At 56.4% G+C, this 14860-nt stretch overlaps 2 protein-coding genes across 5 annotated transcripts in view; one reads left to right on the top strand and one right to left on the bottom strand.

The window, feature by feature from the left end:
- The window catches only part of NSG1 (neuronal vesicle trafficking associated 1), a 32365-nt gene extending 19007 nt beyond the window's left edge, over positions 1-13358 (top strand). The window contains exons 4-6 of one of the 3 annotated variants that reach the window (XM_067735503.1): positions 4682-4792; positions 11520-11755; positions 13088-13358. In XM_067735503.1, the coding sequence (XP_067591604.1) occupies positions 4682-4792; positions 11520-11720 (312 nt within the window). In that variant the 3' untranslated portion in view covers positions 11721-11755; positions 13088-13358. Of the gene's footprint in view, positions 1-4681; positions 4793-11519; positions 13012-13087 lie in introns of those variants that run through there. The other 2 variants (XM_067735502.1, XM_067735504.1) reach the window with 2 other exon arrangements.
- Positions 13259-14860, bottom strand: part of STX18 (syntaxin 18) — a 121179-nt gene continuing 119577 nt past the window's right edge. For both annotated transcript variants that reach the window (XM_067735500.1, XM_067735501.1), the window contains exon 11: positions 13259-14302. In XM_067735500.1, the coding sequence (XP_067591601.1) occupies positions 14207-14302 (96 nt within the window). In that variant the 3' untranslated portion in view covers positions 13259-14206. The remainder of the gene's footprint in view (positions 14303-14860) is intronic.

The raw sequence follows: 14860 nt of genomic DNA, 5'->3' as shown, positions 1-14860 counted from the left end.
AAAACTGTAGTCACCATGCTTTATACTACATCCCCAGGACTTATTTATCTTTAATTGGAAGTGTGTGCCTTTTGACCCCCTTCACCCATTTCCCCCACCCCCCTGCCTCTGGTACCACCAATTTGATCTCTGTATTTATGAGCTCAGTTTTTATTTTTTTTAAGATTCCACCTATAAGTGAGCTTGAACAGTATTTGTTTTACTTGGTCTGACTTATCTCACTTAGTATAATGCCTTCGAGGTCCACCCATGTTGTTACAAATGGCAAGATTTCCTTCTTTTTATGACTGAATAATAGTCCGTTGAATATATATACCACATCTTTATCCAAGCAACTTAGGTTGCTTCTGTATCTTGGCCATTGTAAATAATGCTGCAGTAAACATGGGCGTGCAGACATCTTTTCAAGTTAGTTTTTTCATTTCCTTCAGATAAATACCCAGAAGTGGGATTGTTGGATCACATGGTAGTTCTTTTTTTTTTTGTGAATTCATTTTTTAATTTATTTTTGGCTGTGTTGGGTCTTCATTGCAGTGCGCGGGCTTCTCATTGTGGTGGCTTCTCTTGTTGCGGAGCACAGGCTCTAGGTGCATGGGCTTCAGTTGTTGTGGCACGTGGGCTCAGTAGTTGTGGCTTGCAGGCTCTAGAGCACAAGCTCAGTAGTTGTGGCGCACGGGCTTAGTTGCTCCGTGGCATGTGGGATCTTCCCGGACCAGGGCTTGAACCTGTGTCCCCTGCATTGGCAGGCGGATTCTTAACCACGGTGCCACCAGGGAAGTCCCGGTAGTTCTATTTTTAGTTTTTTTGAGGAACCTCTGAATTGTTTTCCGTAGTGGCTGCACCAGTTGACATTCCCACCAATATTGCACGAGAGTTTCCTTTTCTCTGCGTCCTTTCCAACCGTTACTATTTCTTTTCTTTTTGAAAATAGCCATTCTAATAGATGTGAGGTGATATCTCATTATGGTTTTGATTTGCAGTTCTCTGATGGTTAGTGATGTTGAGCACCTTTTCATGTACCTGTTGGCCATCTGTATGTCTTCTCCGGAAGAAAATGCCTGTGCAGTTCCTCTGCCCATTTTTTAGTTGGATTCTTTGGGTTTTGCTCTAGAGTTCTATGAGTTCTTTATATATTTTTATATTAATCCCTTATCAGATATATGATTTACAGATATTCCTTCCCATTCAGTAGGTTGCTTTTTAATTTTGTTGATGATTTCCTTTGCTGTGCAGAAGCTTTTCAGCTTGATGTAGTCCTGCTTGTTTATTTTTGCTTTTGTTGCTTTTGCTTTTGGGGTCAAATACAACGAATCCTTACCAAGACCAATGTCAAGGAGCTCATCACCTGCGTTTTCTTCTAGGCGTTTTCTGGTTTCAGGTCCTACGTTCAAGTCTTTAATCCATCTTGGGTTAATATTTGGATGTGGTGTTAGTGGTTGAGTTTTATTCTTTTACATGAGGCTCTCCAGTTTTCCCAGCACCATTTATTGAAGAGACTGTTCTTTCCCTGTTTTATATTCTTGGCTCTTTGTCATAAACTAATTGACCATACACATGTGGGTTGATTTATGGGCTCTCTTCTCTGTTCCATAGTCTATGTGTCTGTTTTTACACCACTACCACACTGTTTTGAATACCTTTGTGATATAGTTTGAAATCAAGGAGCATGATGCCTCCGGTTTTCTTCTTCTTAAGATTGCTTTGGCTGTTTTATGGTTGACACAAATTGGAAGATAGTTTATTCTATTTCTGTGAAAAATGAATATGTAATTTTGATAGGGATTGCATTGAATCTGTAGATTGCTTTGGGTAGTGGTAGTGTGGACATTTTAACAATATTCATTCTTCCAGTGCACGAGCACAGAATATCTTTCCATTTTTTTGTGTCTTCTTCAGTTTTTTTCCATCACTGACTTATAAATAGTTTTCATACAGGTCTTTTACCTCCTTGGTTAAATTTATTCCTAGATATTTTATTCTTTGGGATGCAATTGTAAGTGGGATTGTTTTCTTAATTACTCTTCTGATCGCTCACTTATTAGTGTATAGAAATGCAGTAGATTTTTTTGTATGTTGATTTTGTATCCTGCAACTCTGTTGATTAGTTCTAACCGTTATTTGGTGGTCTTTAGGGTTTTCTATAGATACTCTGTCATTTGCAAATTGTAACAGTTTTACTTCTTCCTTTCTAATTTGGATGCCTTTTCTTTCTTTTTCTTGCCTAATTGTCCTGGCTAGGATTTGTCATACTATGTTAAATAAAACTGGCAAGAGTGGCCATCCCTTTCTTGTTCCTGATCTTAGAGGAAAAGCTTTCAGCTTTTCACCATTGAGTATGCTGTTAGCTGTGGGCTTGTCGTATATGGCCTTTATTGTGTACATTCCCTCTATACCCACTTGTTGAGAGTTTTTATCATAAATGCACGTTGAATTTTGTCACATGCTTTTTCTGCATCTGTTGAGACGGTCATATGATTTTTATCCTTCATTTTGTTACTGTGATATGTCCCATAGATTTTGTGGAGGTTGGAACCCTCCTTGCAACCATGGAATGAATCCCACTTGATCATGGTGCATGTATTTATTAACGTGTAGTTGAATTCAGTTCGCTAATATTTTATTGAGGAGGACAGATTCTAACAGGGCTTCTTAACCTGTTGTGCGCCATGGACCTCTTCTTGGAATAATGTTTTCAAATGCCCAAAATAGAATATAGAGGGTTACGAAGGAGTTCAGTTATTTTAAATACAGCTCTCCCTATGGACAACCCTGCTATTCTAGACTGTGGAAGGAGCTGCTGAAGTGGCCCTTGCTGCCCCCAGGGGCCGCCAGTGGGTAGCTGGGTCCCAGGCAGGGCAGATTTGGGTGAGCAGTAGTCAGGTGAATGTGGGGAGGGGCTCAGGTGGGATAGGGCGGCGGGCCTGGGGGAGGCTGTGCGGCCTGGGCCGAGAGTCCAGCTCTGCATCTGCCAGCTGTGTGGCCCGAGTGAGCAAGGGAATGGCTGTGGTGACAGCTGCACAACAACAGCAAACGCTTCCTTCCAGAGCATCCCGTGTGCCTAGGTGCCGTCCTCCCACCAGCCCCGGGAGCTGGGGCCTCTCACTGCCGTTGGCTGGCAGGAGCCTGGGCCTGGAGGAGTGGGGTGACTTACCCAGAATCTGGCTGCCCCTCCTGGGCGCCGGGCACCGGCAGGGTTGCCACCCCTGTCGGAAAGCCCCGCACATACTCTGCTGCTCCCTCGGCTGCCGCGTGTCCCCAGGGCCTCTGCCCCCTCCTCTTCCTCAGATTCAGCCTCCTTTGTCACCCAGCTCCATGCTCAGCTCCTCTGCGGTCTCCCCGGGCTGCCCACCCGGGCCGGGTGGTCTTGTCCTTGCCCACGTGCCATAGCGGCCACCAGAACCCAGATGGCATCTTCCCTGGGGGTGCTTTGGGCCTTGAGGCAGCCGCGGCGCCACCCTGTGTCCCCTTGTCAGACGCAGGCTCCACGTGCAGGCGGGTTGTCCAGACAGGCTGGAGTGGCTAGTGAGGGTGACAGCCCTGACGGCCCAGGTGAGGGGTCACGGGAAGAACGGGGGGTAGAGGACAGAGATGTTGACGGGGGCGGACTGCAGAGATGGGCAGGAAGGGCCTCCTTGGGGGTGACACAGAGACTCCTTGCTTGCTTCCCTGGGTGGGGGGCACAGAGGGGACGGGTGTCGCCCAGGCTGCAGTGAGCGTGAGCTGGGTGGTTGGAGGTGGGGACTCGTAGCCCGGGCAGCAGTGGCCGGTGGCCAGGGTGGCCGTGTGGGGAGAGGAGAGGGAGTAGTGGGGCTGGGCTGGGGGCCTGGGTGCTGCGGTTCCTGGTCACACCTCCCGACCTGACCCGCAGGGCCTCTGCAACCCTTTCAGCCCAGGACATGCTCTCGCCCCTGCCCAGCGGCTCCCAGCAGCCAGGGAGCACCTTCAAGGCCAGATGCAGCATCATTTCGTCCCCCGTGCCCCAGGCCCTGCAGCGGGGAGGTCTCCCATCGCTGGCCCACTCTGCTCACGGGCTGTCATGCGTCATCTGCCGACATTACTGAGTACGTCCCGTGGTCCAGCCACGGTGCAGAAGGCTGAGTCCCCATGCTAATGGGGACCGCCCTCCAGGGTGGGGAGGACAGGCTCTAACCGAACACGCAGGAAACTGTCCAGAGTGGAGGTGATGGGGGCCCGGGAGGGTCTTCTGTCCTGCCCAGCTGGCCCCAGGTCAAGGGCAGGGCTGGTGTCCAGGGCTCAGGGGTGTCTCTGGAACAGCTGATTAGCCATTGGCTGATGCGTCACTGTGGTGACCCACAGCGTCAGAAGGGCAGCCCACACCCACGGCTCGATGGTGTGTCCGATGTCCATGAGGCCTGATCGTCACCTGTACCCCGAGCTCTCATGCAAGGCTTGGAATACTAGAAATGGCTAATTTAAAATGAAGGTGATGCATGCAGCTTGTGGTGAAAAAATGAAAATGGTACAAAAAGTTGTCCAGTGTAAAGTGACTCTGCTGACTGCTCATCACCAGAGGCCTCCCGGTTCTGTGTTCCGTGCCTCCTTCCGGAGACGGTGCCCGTGTACAGTGGCCCACGGGCCTGTGTGTCTGTGTGCATCTGTGTGTGGGTGTGTCTGCGTGGCCGCCCCCTCAGCCGTGCTGACGGCCCCGCCCCCCCCACAGGTGTCCGTGCTGGTGCTCTTTGCCCTGGCCTTCCTCACCTGTGTCGTCTTCCTGGTTGTCTACAAGGTGTACAAGTATGACCGTGCCTGCCCCGACGGCTTCGTCCTCAAGGTAAGCCCCCCCCACCCCCTGGGCCCCTGATGCCTTTGCGCCTTGTCCCCCCGCGTGACTCACAACAGGGCTAGAGCGGCAGGGGCGGTGTTGGGGCCTGGCGGGAGCTCCTCGTGGGGACCTGGGGGCAGGGAAGCGGGGTCACGGCGGGGCCTGTGAAAGGGAGGCTCCTGTCTGCAGGCCTAGCACATCCCCTGGGGGGGGCAGTGAGTGATGAGGGGACATGCCAGGAAGCAGAGGTCCCGGGAGAGGAAGACTTGCACCACCACTCAGGGGTTTGGGAGCAGGGCCGGGTGACCCCAGCCCCCCGACCGCAGACCCTGGTCTGCCCGCCATGCCGCTGGGCTCTCCACGCTCCATGCTCGCTTTGCTGATGTGATGATGCCTCCTTCCCCAAAGGCTCCAAGTGGCCGAGAAGCAGACACATGGGGCCGCAGGATTAAGGGGAGAAAATAAGTGAGGGGGTGGGGTGAAGGAAGCGGGAGTGAAACGCACGGGCTGTGGACTTGCTCCCGTGTCCCATACACTCAGCACCTGGGCCCCCTTTTGGTTCTGAACTTCCCAGAGCCAGTGCGAAGAGGAGAACATGATCAGTCCCAGGATTTGGCGCTGCTGGAATGAAAGCAGAACCTGGCCCTGCGTGCTGCTGGGCACGAGCAGAACAAGCCCGGTCGCCCGCTGCCACTGGGCGGCTGCGGTTTGGGAGCTGCAGATGTGAGGGACACAGGCCCTTGTATGGGCTCCTCCTTCCACGGCTTCAAGGCTTCTGACACTTGAGCCCTTCTGTGCTCAGCGAGTGTGCGTTTTGTGCCCACCACGTAAGAGGCCCGTGGGGGCGCCGTGCAGGGACCTGGGGAAGGGCGTCTGGGCAGGGCGAAGCCCCCGGCCCCTTCCACCAGCCCGTGCACACCCCGGGCTGCGGCTGGAGGAGTTATGATCTGTTGGGAGGCTCAGGAGACAACATGGTTTAAAGGAGGCTGACCCAGAGGGCTGGGACTTCGAGGAGGGCAGCACATGAGCTGATGCTGGAGGACGGCAGGGCTGAGCCAGGTGGGCGAGGGGAGGAGTAGCGCACAGGTGCTGGCTGGGCCGGTCCGTACGTAGTCCTTGTTGGGGAAGAGCCAGCTGTGGCCAGACTGGAGTGCCGGCCAGAGGCCGCTGGAGGAGAGGGAGGTGATGGGATGGCCACTCAGTTGGCTGGGGAGGCTGCCAATTGGAAGGGAGGGACAGGAGGCTGCTGCAGGCGACCAGGGAAGAGATGCGGGTCTAGACTGGTCTGGGTGCTGCGGGTGGGGCAGGAGTGAATCTGGGAGGCGGGGGCGGGGCGGGGGGGGAGGACCTGAGGTCAAGGAGGAGGAGCCAAGGTGACGCAGGAGCCGCGCCCTGAGGGAAGCCGGGTGCGCAGAGGACACTTCCCTGGGGACTGGAGTCCTCGTCCAGGCAGACGGCTCCCACACTTGCGGCCACAGCCTCACGAGGAAGATGCAGGGCTTCCTTCCGGACTCGTTCTCTCTGTGCCTGAGACGGAGGCAGGAGTGGGCCCAAACTGCCTTCCCTGTCCTGCAGGGCCAGGTTCTGCTAGATAACCTGGTCCAGGTGGAGCCAGGGAGATGAGGCCCAGTCCTCCGACTCACAGCAGCTTTGGACGGCAGGTGTGTACATGCTTAAAAGGCTCTGCAGGTGGTTCCGGTGCACAGCCAGCCTTGGGAATTTACAGCCCCTGAGAGACTGTTCCGCCTCAGGGGACTTGGCATTTTCCACTGGCATCTAATGGGTGGTGTCCTTCCTGGAGAAGGTCACTGGGAGGGCCGGGGAGCTGCTGCCCTGTATCCCACGGCCCTCGGGCTAAGGCTGGAGGAGGGAAGGTGTGAGCGTGTGTGTGTCCCCTTCCTCCCTCCTTTCTGCGTGTTCGTACATGTGCATCACATGCCACCACCCGACAGTTTACAAGGAGCTTTTAACGAAGATCTCTGATGCTCCCAGAAACCCTGTGGGGTAGATGCCATTAGACCCCCTTTTACCAACAGGAAGTTGAGTACAGAGACGTCGTACCCGAAGTCACACCCTGCACGTCCTTCTTTACTCGGCATCTGTTTATTAACTGCCACCTTCTGTGTGCGTGGTGGGGTGCTGGGCGTGCCACGGGGCACAGGGTGTGTCAGGGGCCTGCCCTCGGAGCTCACGTTCTAGCGGCAAGCCAGCAGACCGACGTCCAGATGACGTGGATGCTGCCAAGTTAGGCAAGAAGGAATACGTGGGGGACCGCGTGCCTGTGGCCACCCCTTCCTGGGGGAGCGCGGTGCTCGTCCAGGCTGGGACCCAAATGAGCGGGGGGCGCTGGTGTGGACCTGCTGTGGGCTGGGCTTGTGCTGAGGACAGACTGGGCCGGGCCTGCTGACCCCGGGCCCCGAGGGAAGGGCTGATGGGCACAGGCGCCCGAGCTTCTGGGATGCGTAGAGGGGCGCGGGCCAGCCTCTTGCAGGGGGCCCCAAGCTGAGGAGTGTCACGAGGGGATTTAAAAAGGCAGATGTGGGCTGGGGAGGATCCTAGGTTTCTGCTTTTTGTTTTTAAACCATGAAGGCACTGGATGAGTGTTACAGAAAGGTCTTAAACACAATGGGAGGAAACTGCCCCAGACCCTACATGGTGTTTACAGTTGGGTGCTCCTCGTAGACTGACTTGCTTTCGGGGAGCTCGCATGTGAGGTTTAATAGCTAGGCCTCCTGGACCGTGGGCCAGGGCTGTTGGGACACTTTCCTGGGTTCCCTCACCGTCCAGTTATCGTTTCACGTTAGAAGCTCTGTGACCTCCCGAAGCTCACCCACAGCTGACATGTGTTTCTGCTGGGGTCTCTCCAGCCAAAGGGGGCAGGTCGCAGCTTCCCCGGAGCTCCCACCCCATCCTACTCCTGCGTGGCTCCCGGACACCCCTGGAAGCTGTCTTCCCCCGGGGTCTTGCCTGCTGCTAGCACGCCCCCCCGCAGTGCCTCCCCAGCACCCCTGTCTTACAGCCTCGCTGTGTGGGTGGCAGCGGGACCGTCTGTCCTGGGTGCCTGGAGGGCAGGGATGCCCCATCCCATCTGGAGGCCTGCCCTAGCCTGGAGCAGAGTCACTCACTGCCCAGCAGGTGCTGGTGGCCTCAGCAGGTGTTGGTGGCCTCAGAATGTCTTGCCAGACCCTGTGCTGGTGGCAAGGACAGAGTGAAGGGGAGGTGGCAGTGCAGGTGGGGGAGGAGGGTGGCTGCCGGCCTGCTGGACAGAGGCCAGTTCACCTGCAGGGCCGGCCCTGGGCTGAACAGACGGTTTGCCCCTGCAGAGTGGCCCGGCTCCCCAGTGCCCAGGCGTGGCCGGGCTCAGGACGCCGATGACAGAAGGGCATGCATGACCTCAGCGGTGCCCCTGTGGGCTTTTAATCCTTGCTGTCCGCTGTGCTGCGCTGGCTGCAGTCCTCACAGCAGCCCGGGCGGTGACTCATCAGCTCCTTTCTATAGTCGAGGGGACTGAGGCTCAGGCAGAACGTGACCTCGGCCTGTAACGCGACCTCCTGCTCCTGCCGGCCTCAGCCCACGGAAACGCTGCGTACAGCGGCGCCGGGCCGTAAACACACTGCGTCCCTTTGTCACTTCTCTCCTGGAAGTAGCTAGCTGGCAGGCGTTTCTAGTCTGTATTTCAGGGTCAGTGACTTGGTAAGGAGACCAGTTCTCCGTGGGGCAGGGTGGTATCAGGGCTGCGGGGAAAGCACGCGTTCATTATTTTCCCTTCCATCTTCACTAAACCAGCGGCAGTGAGCCACGCATCTCTGAGAGGCCCTGGCTCAGGGAACAGAGGCGGATGGATGGATCTGCTGTCAAATTCAACTTATTTATAAACCTCTGGCAAATCCCAGAGCTGTCTAAAGGCCCCTGCCCGCAAACCACATCCCTTCCCTCACCACCTGCCATCCTCCCAGACCCATGAGTGATGAAATAGCAGCCAGGTGGGCCAGGGCTGGACCAGCCATGACGCCATCACATCCGCCAGTAACCACGCCAGGTAGCGCTGCCCTCCCTCTGCCGAGTGGCCACACCTGCCCCTTCCTAGTGTGAGCGGCAGAGCTGGATCCTGATTGGAGGCCACGGGGTGGGCACGGGGCTGCAGGGCCTGTGGGATCCCCAGGGCCTGGCCCAGAACTGGTGTGAGCCGCTCTGCACCCGATGGGCAGCCCACCTGTGGGAGAGCCTGTTAACCTCAGGCTGACACTCCTTTTCGCAGACACAGGGCTGGTGACCCTGTAAGAGGCATCCGGACGGAGAGGGAGCTCGCTCACTTACAGGTGGAACAGGAGGCCCTGGCTCACACTCGGCCCAGCCTCTGCGGTGGCTCAAACGGGAGCTTTTCTAAGACTGAGACATGGTCCCTTCTCTCGTCCACAAATCATGTGTTCGGCCCTGTGTGGCTGCTCCCGATACCAGGCAAATGGGCCCGCACGGTGGGGAGGCCTCCGGGTCCACTGGGTGACGTTGCCCGCCTGGTGCCCGAAGAGGGCTGGACGAAGGCTGTGGCGTTCACCGGGTTCCCCTGGTCCTGGCCTCAGCAGCTCCTCCCGGGCAGCACCTCCCCGCTCCAGCCCAGCCTCCTGAGCTCTGCGGACGGAGCTCCGCCACACCCACCTCTGAGGATGCTGAGAGCCCAGGCGGGACCGGGTGTGCCCGGCTGGGGCCTCACGAACGCTGGCTGAACTTGGAGCTGCCAGGGTGTACAGTCCTGCTCCGGCGCCCCGGGGGACCTCGCTGCCTTGTTTCTCACTGTTCTGCCTTTGAGCTGAGCGGTCACCCTCGGCAGCTTTGGGGGTGGTGGGGCGACGTCTGGAGTGCACTGAGCAGAGGCCCGGGTTGGAGCTCGGTTCCCCACACTGCCCCGTGGTCCCTTCCCTCTCTGGGTCTCACTTGCTGTGACTGAAATGGGACTAACAGATCTCAGCTCACAGGGAGACATCGTGCCCGGAAGGCACTTGGCCACCTGTCAGAAGGAACCGGTGTGGTGGCAGGGCTGGGATGTGGAGACGGGCCTTGGGTCTGCAGAGACTCCAAGGAGCAGCCCCTTAACAGGAAGACGGAGCTAACCTGCCTTTAGCTTCCGGAGGCTGAAGAGACCCGGCTCGGGCAGGGACGGGGCTCCCAGAGGAGGTCCCCCCGTGCATCCCAGGCTGGCGCCCACGTCCACAGGGCAGCAGCCGCCACCGGCCATCCTGGTGACCATCAGAGACTCTGTCACGGTCTCCATGCTGGGAGACTGCTCAGCCCAGAGGCAGAGGGGCGCATCGAGCCGCGGGGTGTCCTGGGCCCCAGGAGTTGGTGGAATCCTGGCTGCGCTCTTGCCAGCGAGGTGGCCTCGGCTGAGATGCTGCTCGGGGGTGCTAGCCGGACCCTGCGGGCGGTCCTGGGAATCAGGGGTTTAAAAGTCTCCCTGGTGCCTGTGAAGGTAGCCAAGGCCCAGGACCCTTGTTACTGCAGTCTCCCTTCACTGTGTGACAGGCCTTGGCGTTCCTGTAATGCTTTGGTTGCTTAGAGACACAGGTAACGTGCTTTCCGCCAGATGGAAGGTTTCTCTCTCTCTCTCTCATTAAAGCCGCAGCTGGCAGGCAGTGGGGCTCCCTGAGGTCCTCCTAGAGCCCCGATTCTGTCGTGTTGCGCTGCCGGCCCCCAGGGTGTTGTCCCTCTCCAGGCAGGTTAGTCCAGGCGATCAAAGCCGCTGAGAAGGGAGCGGTGGAGGGCAGGAGCCCCCCAGAACCTGCTCCTGTCACAGCCCCGCACACCCCGTTGGCCAGAAGTTAGCCCCATGGCTTCTACTGGCTGCCGGGAGGGCTGAGAAGCGTGTCGCGAGCTGGGCCTCACGCGCCCGCCTGCCACTGGGAGAAGGGTGGGGGGAGGCAGAATGCAGCGCGCGACCCCTTCCTCAGGGCCTGGCGAGCGACATGTGGAGACGGGGTGGGCGGCGGCTTAGCCCGGCTGCTGGATGGACAAGGGAAGGCAGCCTGACTTTTGGGGGGCCCTAGACCCCCGGTGAGCGGACGAGAGCTAGGGACTGACCTCCCCACCCCCGGGTTCCACGGGCTGTAGGGAAGTGCCTCTCCCTTAGCGGACAGCTGCCCCCCGAGAGCCCCCCACCCTCACGTGCCCTCATGGGGTCCTCGTGGCTTCCTGGGCTCTCTGGATCTCCAGGTCACACAGCTCCCTACCAGGCCCTTGTAGGTGGTGTGTCCTGACCCCCCAACCCTTGCCTTCTCCCCAGCGTTTGTGTCCTGCGGCTCTGCACCCTCTGCTCCGGCCGCGGGCCTCTCTTCAGCCTGTGTCCCTGTCCTCCTGCCCCGAGGACCGGCTCCTTTGGGTCAAGTGCCCCCACCCCCTGCTCCCAGGAGCCTTTCTGACTCCCTTCCTTCACTGTTTGAATATGTTGCTTCTGGTGGACATGTCAAAAGTTCCATTGTCTTCTAGGAGATTTAAAATCAATGGCCACGAGTGTAAGATCTTTAAAGAAGCAGGAAGGCGTGCTGTGTAAGTCCTGTCGCCACGGCCTTGTACAGACGTCCATCCCGTTACCATGCAATCAGTGTCAGGCAGGCAGCTCATCTCTGAGTTTCCTCCGAGCCCAGGGAGGTGCTCAGTGACCACGGGCTGGGTGCTACCTGGAGACTCACGGGCCTCCCTCCTGCATTGGTACGCGCGTCTCAGGGGGCGGCCTGTCTTTCAGAACACCCAGTGCATCCCAGAAGGCTTGGAGAGCTACTATGCGGAGCAAGACTCCAACGCCCGGGAGAAATTTTACACCGTCATCAACCACTACAACCTGGCCAAGCAGAGCATCACCCGCTCGGTGTCGCCGTGGATGTCAGTTCTGTCCGAAGAGAAGCTCTCAGAGCAGGAGACGGAGGCTGCTGAGAAATCTGCTTAGCGAGATGGGCAGGTTCCTTACAGTGTCGCTGGAAGGTAACGAAGGGACTCTGAGGGAGATTTCATTAGATAGAATTACTGGTAATTTAGAGGCTACTCATGTATGGTGCCACTGCTTCTGTTTGCTAACGCTGCTCTGCGAATACAGCTTGCTGCAGACCATGGGCTAAAATCAAGGGCATATCAGCACTGCTAAAAGAGCTCTGACACCACTTGCCATGGTAAAGAATCTTAATTTAGCAACTTTACTGGGATTTATTGGATGCTGTCAAAAAATAAATTTACACTGGATATGCAAGGGGTTCAGACTTCAGATAAATGATGCATTTTGTGGGATTTTTTTTTTTTTTAAAACCACCTTGCCGTTTGCAGACCTTACACCATAGCCATATCTAGAGTGATCCCTTGCTTTGCTAAGAGCAAGCTGTACTGCACGTTTCTTCCCCCCTCCCGCCAATGGCAATAGTGCCAGTGGTCAAGATGCACCATAGTGAGCGTCAGAGGGAAGGAAGGAAAGATGCCATCAGGTCGCAGTTGTGCCCTCGCCTGCCCCGTGCTCACTCCTGAGTGCGCAGGCGCTGCGGCAGGTCGGCTCGGGCAGGGGTCACTGCTGCAGGCAGAAGGCTGCCTCTCGGTACAGAGGGCGCCCGCTGGGCAGGGGAGCCGTGTTTCCCTCAGTGCATGTGGACTGGGTCAGAGCATGTGAGGTGGGGACTCTGGGAAGAGGGGACCCTGGGCCACAGGCTGCAGAACCCGTCTCCCTGTAGCTAGTCTGTCTGCTCTGTGATGGGCTGAGTAGGAATGAAACCTACCGGCCCTTTTGTTCACATCTATTATGAATAAGTTTGCACCGACAGCTGTATTAGCTACTTAGTTTTAAAACAATTAGCTGGGTGAGAAAAGTGAAAGTGTAATTGCTGGTAAGCCAAGGCTACTTTAATTTTTATTTTGTGGGACAGATGTAACTCCTTTGATGTAAGAAGCAGGCAGGAAAGGCTGGGAGGGGGGCTGGCGTCGCACCTTGCAAGTCCAGTTATGACATTTTCATTCACAATCTTTGTAAGACAATTATGTTTCAACCTGAATCTTGACATTAAAGTATATGTTTACAAAATTGCCAGTTAGTTAGATAAACTAAGTGTGTAAGACGATTAAACAGAAAAAAAGACGTTCATGGACATTTTCTTCCATGTTATTTAAATGTGTTGTTTCTGGTGGACATGTCAAAAGTTTCACTGTTTTTTTTAGATCAAAAATAAATGACAAATAGTGCAAGATCTGTTGCGAACAAGCATGGTGGTCGTGGCCAACTCCATTACTGTTTCCTGAAATGTGCTTCCAAAACATACAGTATATTTTATTACCAAGGGTGTTTGGAAACAACGACCATGACCTCGGAGCAGTGGGTGGGCGTAGAGTCATGGACGTTGTGAAGCTGTACCAACGCACAAGAGCAATAACCGCGTGCCAGAACTTCTGTGGAGACAGCGTCTATCAGCAGATTCCAGCCCGTGTCAATGCAGTGTCAAGGCAGCCCTATTTGTATTTTCTAGGAGACATGTATTTTATTGACTGTAAGCTCATTCACATGTAACTTTTGACATTTTCCCTCTGTGCAAATAAAGAACACAGGATCCCCGTGGTGCTCCCCGGACTGTCTGTGCAGAGCCCTCGAACCCACACCCTGGGGGCCCATGCGCACCGGGCGCTTTCTGCACAGATGTGGCCGCAGGTGCCTTGTGCCTGAGTACAAGCAGGCGTTCCTGATTCCTGGGGCTCTGGGGGGTGGAGAGGCCCAAGTCCTCCTCTGGACGAAGCTCCGTGGGCCCCAGTGGCCGCAAGTTGGGCCTTCCCCACCCCCGCCCACCCATCAGGAGAGTGTTGGGGGCAGCAGTTCTGAGGGGAGCCAGGCCCCGTCCGCACGCTTCTTCCCAGGCAGGAGGCAGGTGGGCACGCACTGACTTTCTAACCAACCTTGGACCCACCACATTAAATGGCTGTAGTTGTACGCACTAGACTCCCAGGGCGAAGGTGATATCTTCTCTACCGCGCGATGAGTCTGTGTATCAGTTGGCTGAGGCAGACAGGAAGCCCAGGAAACAACCCATCATGTGCTGTGAGAAGCTACTGGCCAGTGCTCTTCCTGCTGCCACCGGGAGGGAAAGGCCGGCGCCTCCTCCAAGCCTGAGACGTCTGTGGAGCAGGAGGCCCGCGTGGCTCCTGCGGAGGAGGAGGCTCCCCGCTCCCCGGGGCGGCCCCATCAGGTGCAGGAATAATCACCCCCGGTTCCTTCCCTCTGGCCGCAGGCTTGTGACGCAGACCACGTTTAGTTGTGTTGTTTTCTTTTTCAGCTACTACATGGGCTTAAAACCACAAGTCGGGTGTCCCTTTTGTGAGTACATATCTCCGTGCCCCCTCCCCACCGATGGCTCCAACGCCAGGGACCACGACAGCGCGCCCAGCGCGCCGTCTGCCGGGTGTGGCCGCCTAGCTGTCGTACCAGTCGAGGAAAAGCAGGGAGAAGGAGCACATCACCAGGAAGAAGAGCACCCACACACGGAAGCCAGCGTTGTTCTTGATGGCCTGGGGGGGCGGGGCACGGGGGGTTAGGCTGGAAAGGCTCTCAACTGCCTCGTGTGTCTGCACATGCTCTCCCTGCGGGGCTCCGACTGTGTGGACTGCTCAACCCTATGCTTACCTTGCACAGACGCCTTAATTATTAAGCAAAACCAAAAAGTGGGTTTAAAGTCTGTTAGACAAATGGGCTGCATCTCCCTCTCTGGTTAGTCATCACGTGGAGATCATGCACAATTCTCCCAGGAAAAATGGCTCATGTCCACCCCAGGGTTAAACCCACACAGACAGGATGAGAGCGTGTGTCCACTACCCTGACGTGTGCTTCCTAGTAGTGCGATGGCAGTGGTGGTCCAAGAACGGTCCCACGTCAACCCAAACCTGAGGACTGCACTCAGAAAATAAAGTCCACTCAACAGAGTCTACTGTGGTGGCCCTGTGAACAGCGACCAGGGCTCTGGGTCCTTGGAGGGGTCCCACAAGCCTCTCCTGTGGGGCCCAGCCCGGACTCAGGGAGGGACCCCTGCGCCCCAGCTGGCTCCTCTGCAGGGCAGTGAGTGGGGTCCT

This window comes from Pseudorca crassidens, chromosome 4 (genome assembly GCF_039906515.1).
Source record: "Pseudorca crassidens isolate mPseCra1 chromosome 4, mPseCra1.hap1, whole genome shotgun sequence".
NCBI classification, from domain to species: Eukaryota; Metazoa; Chordata; class Mammalia; order Artiodactyla; family Delphinidae; genus Pseudorca; species Pseudorca crassidens.
This window is presented reverse-complemented; position numbering and strand designations above follow the sequence as displayed.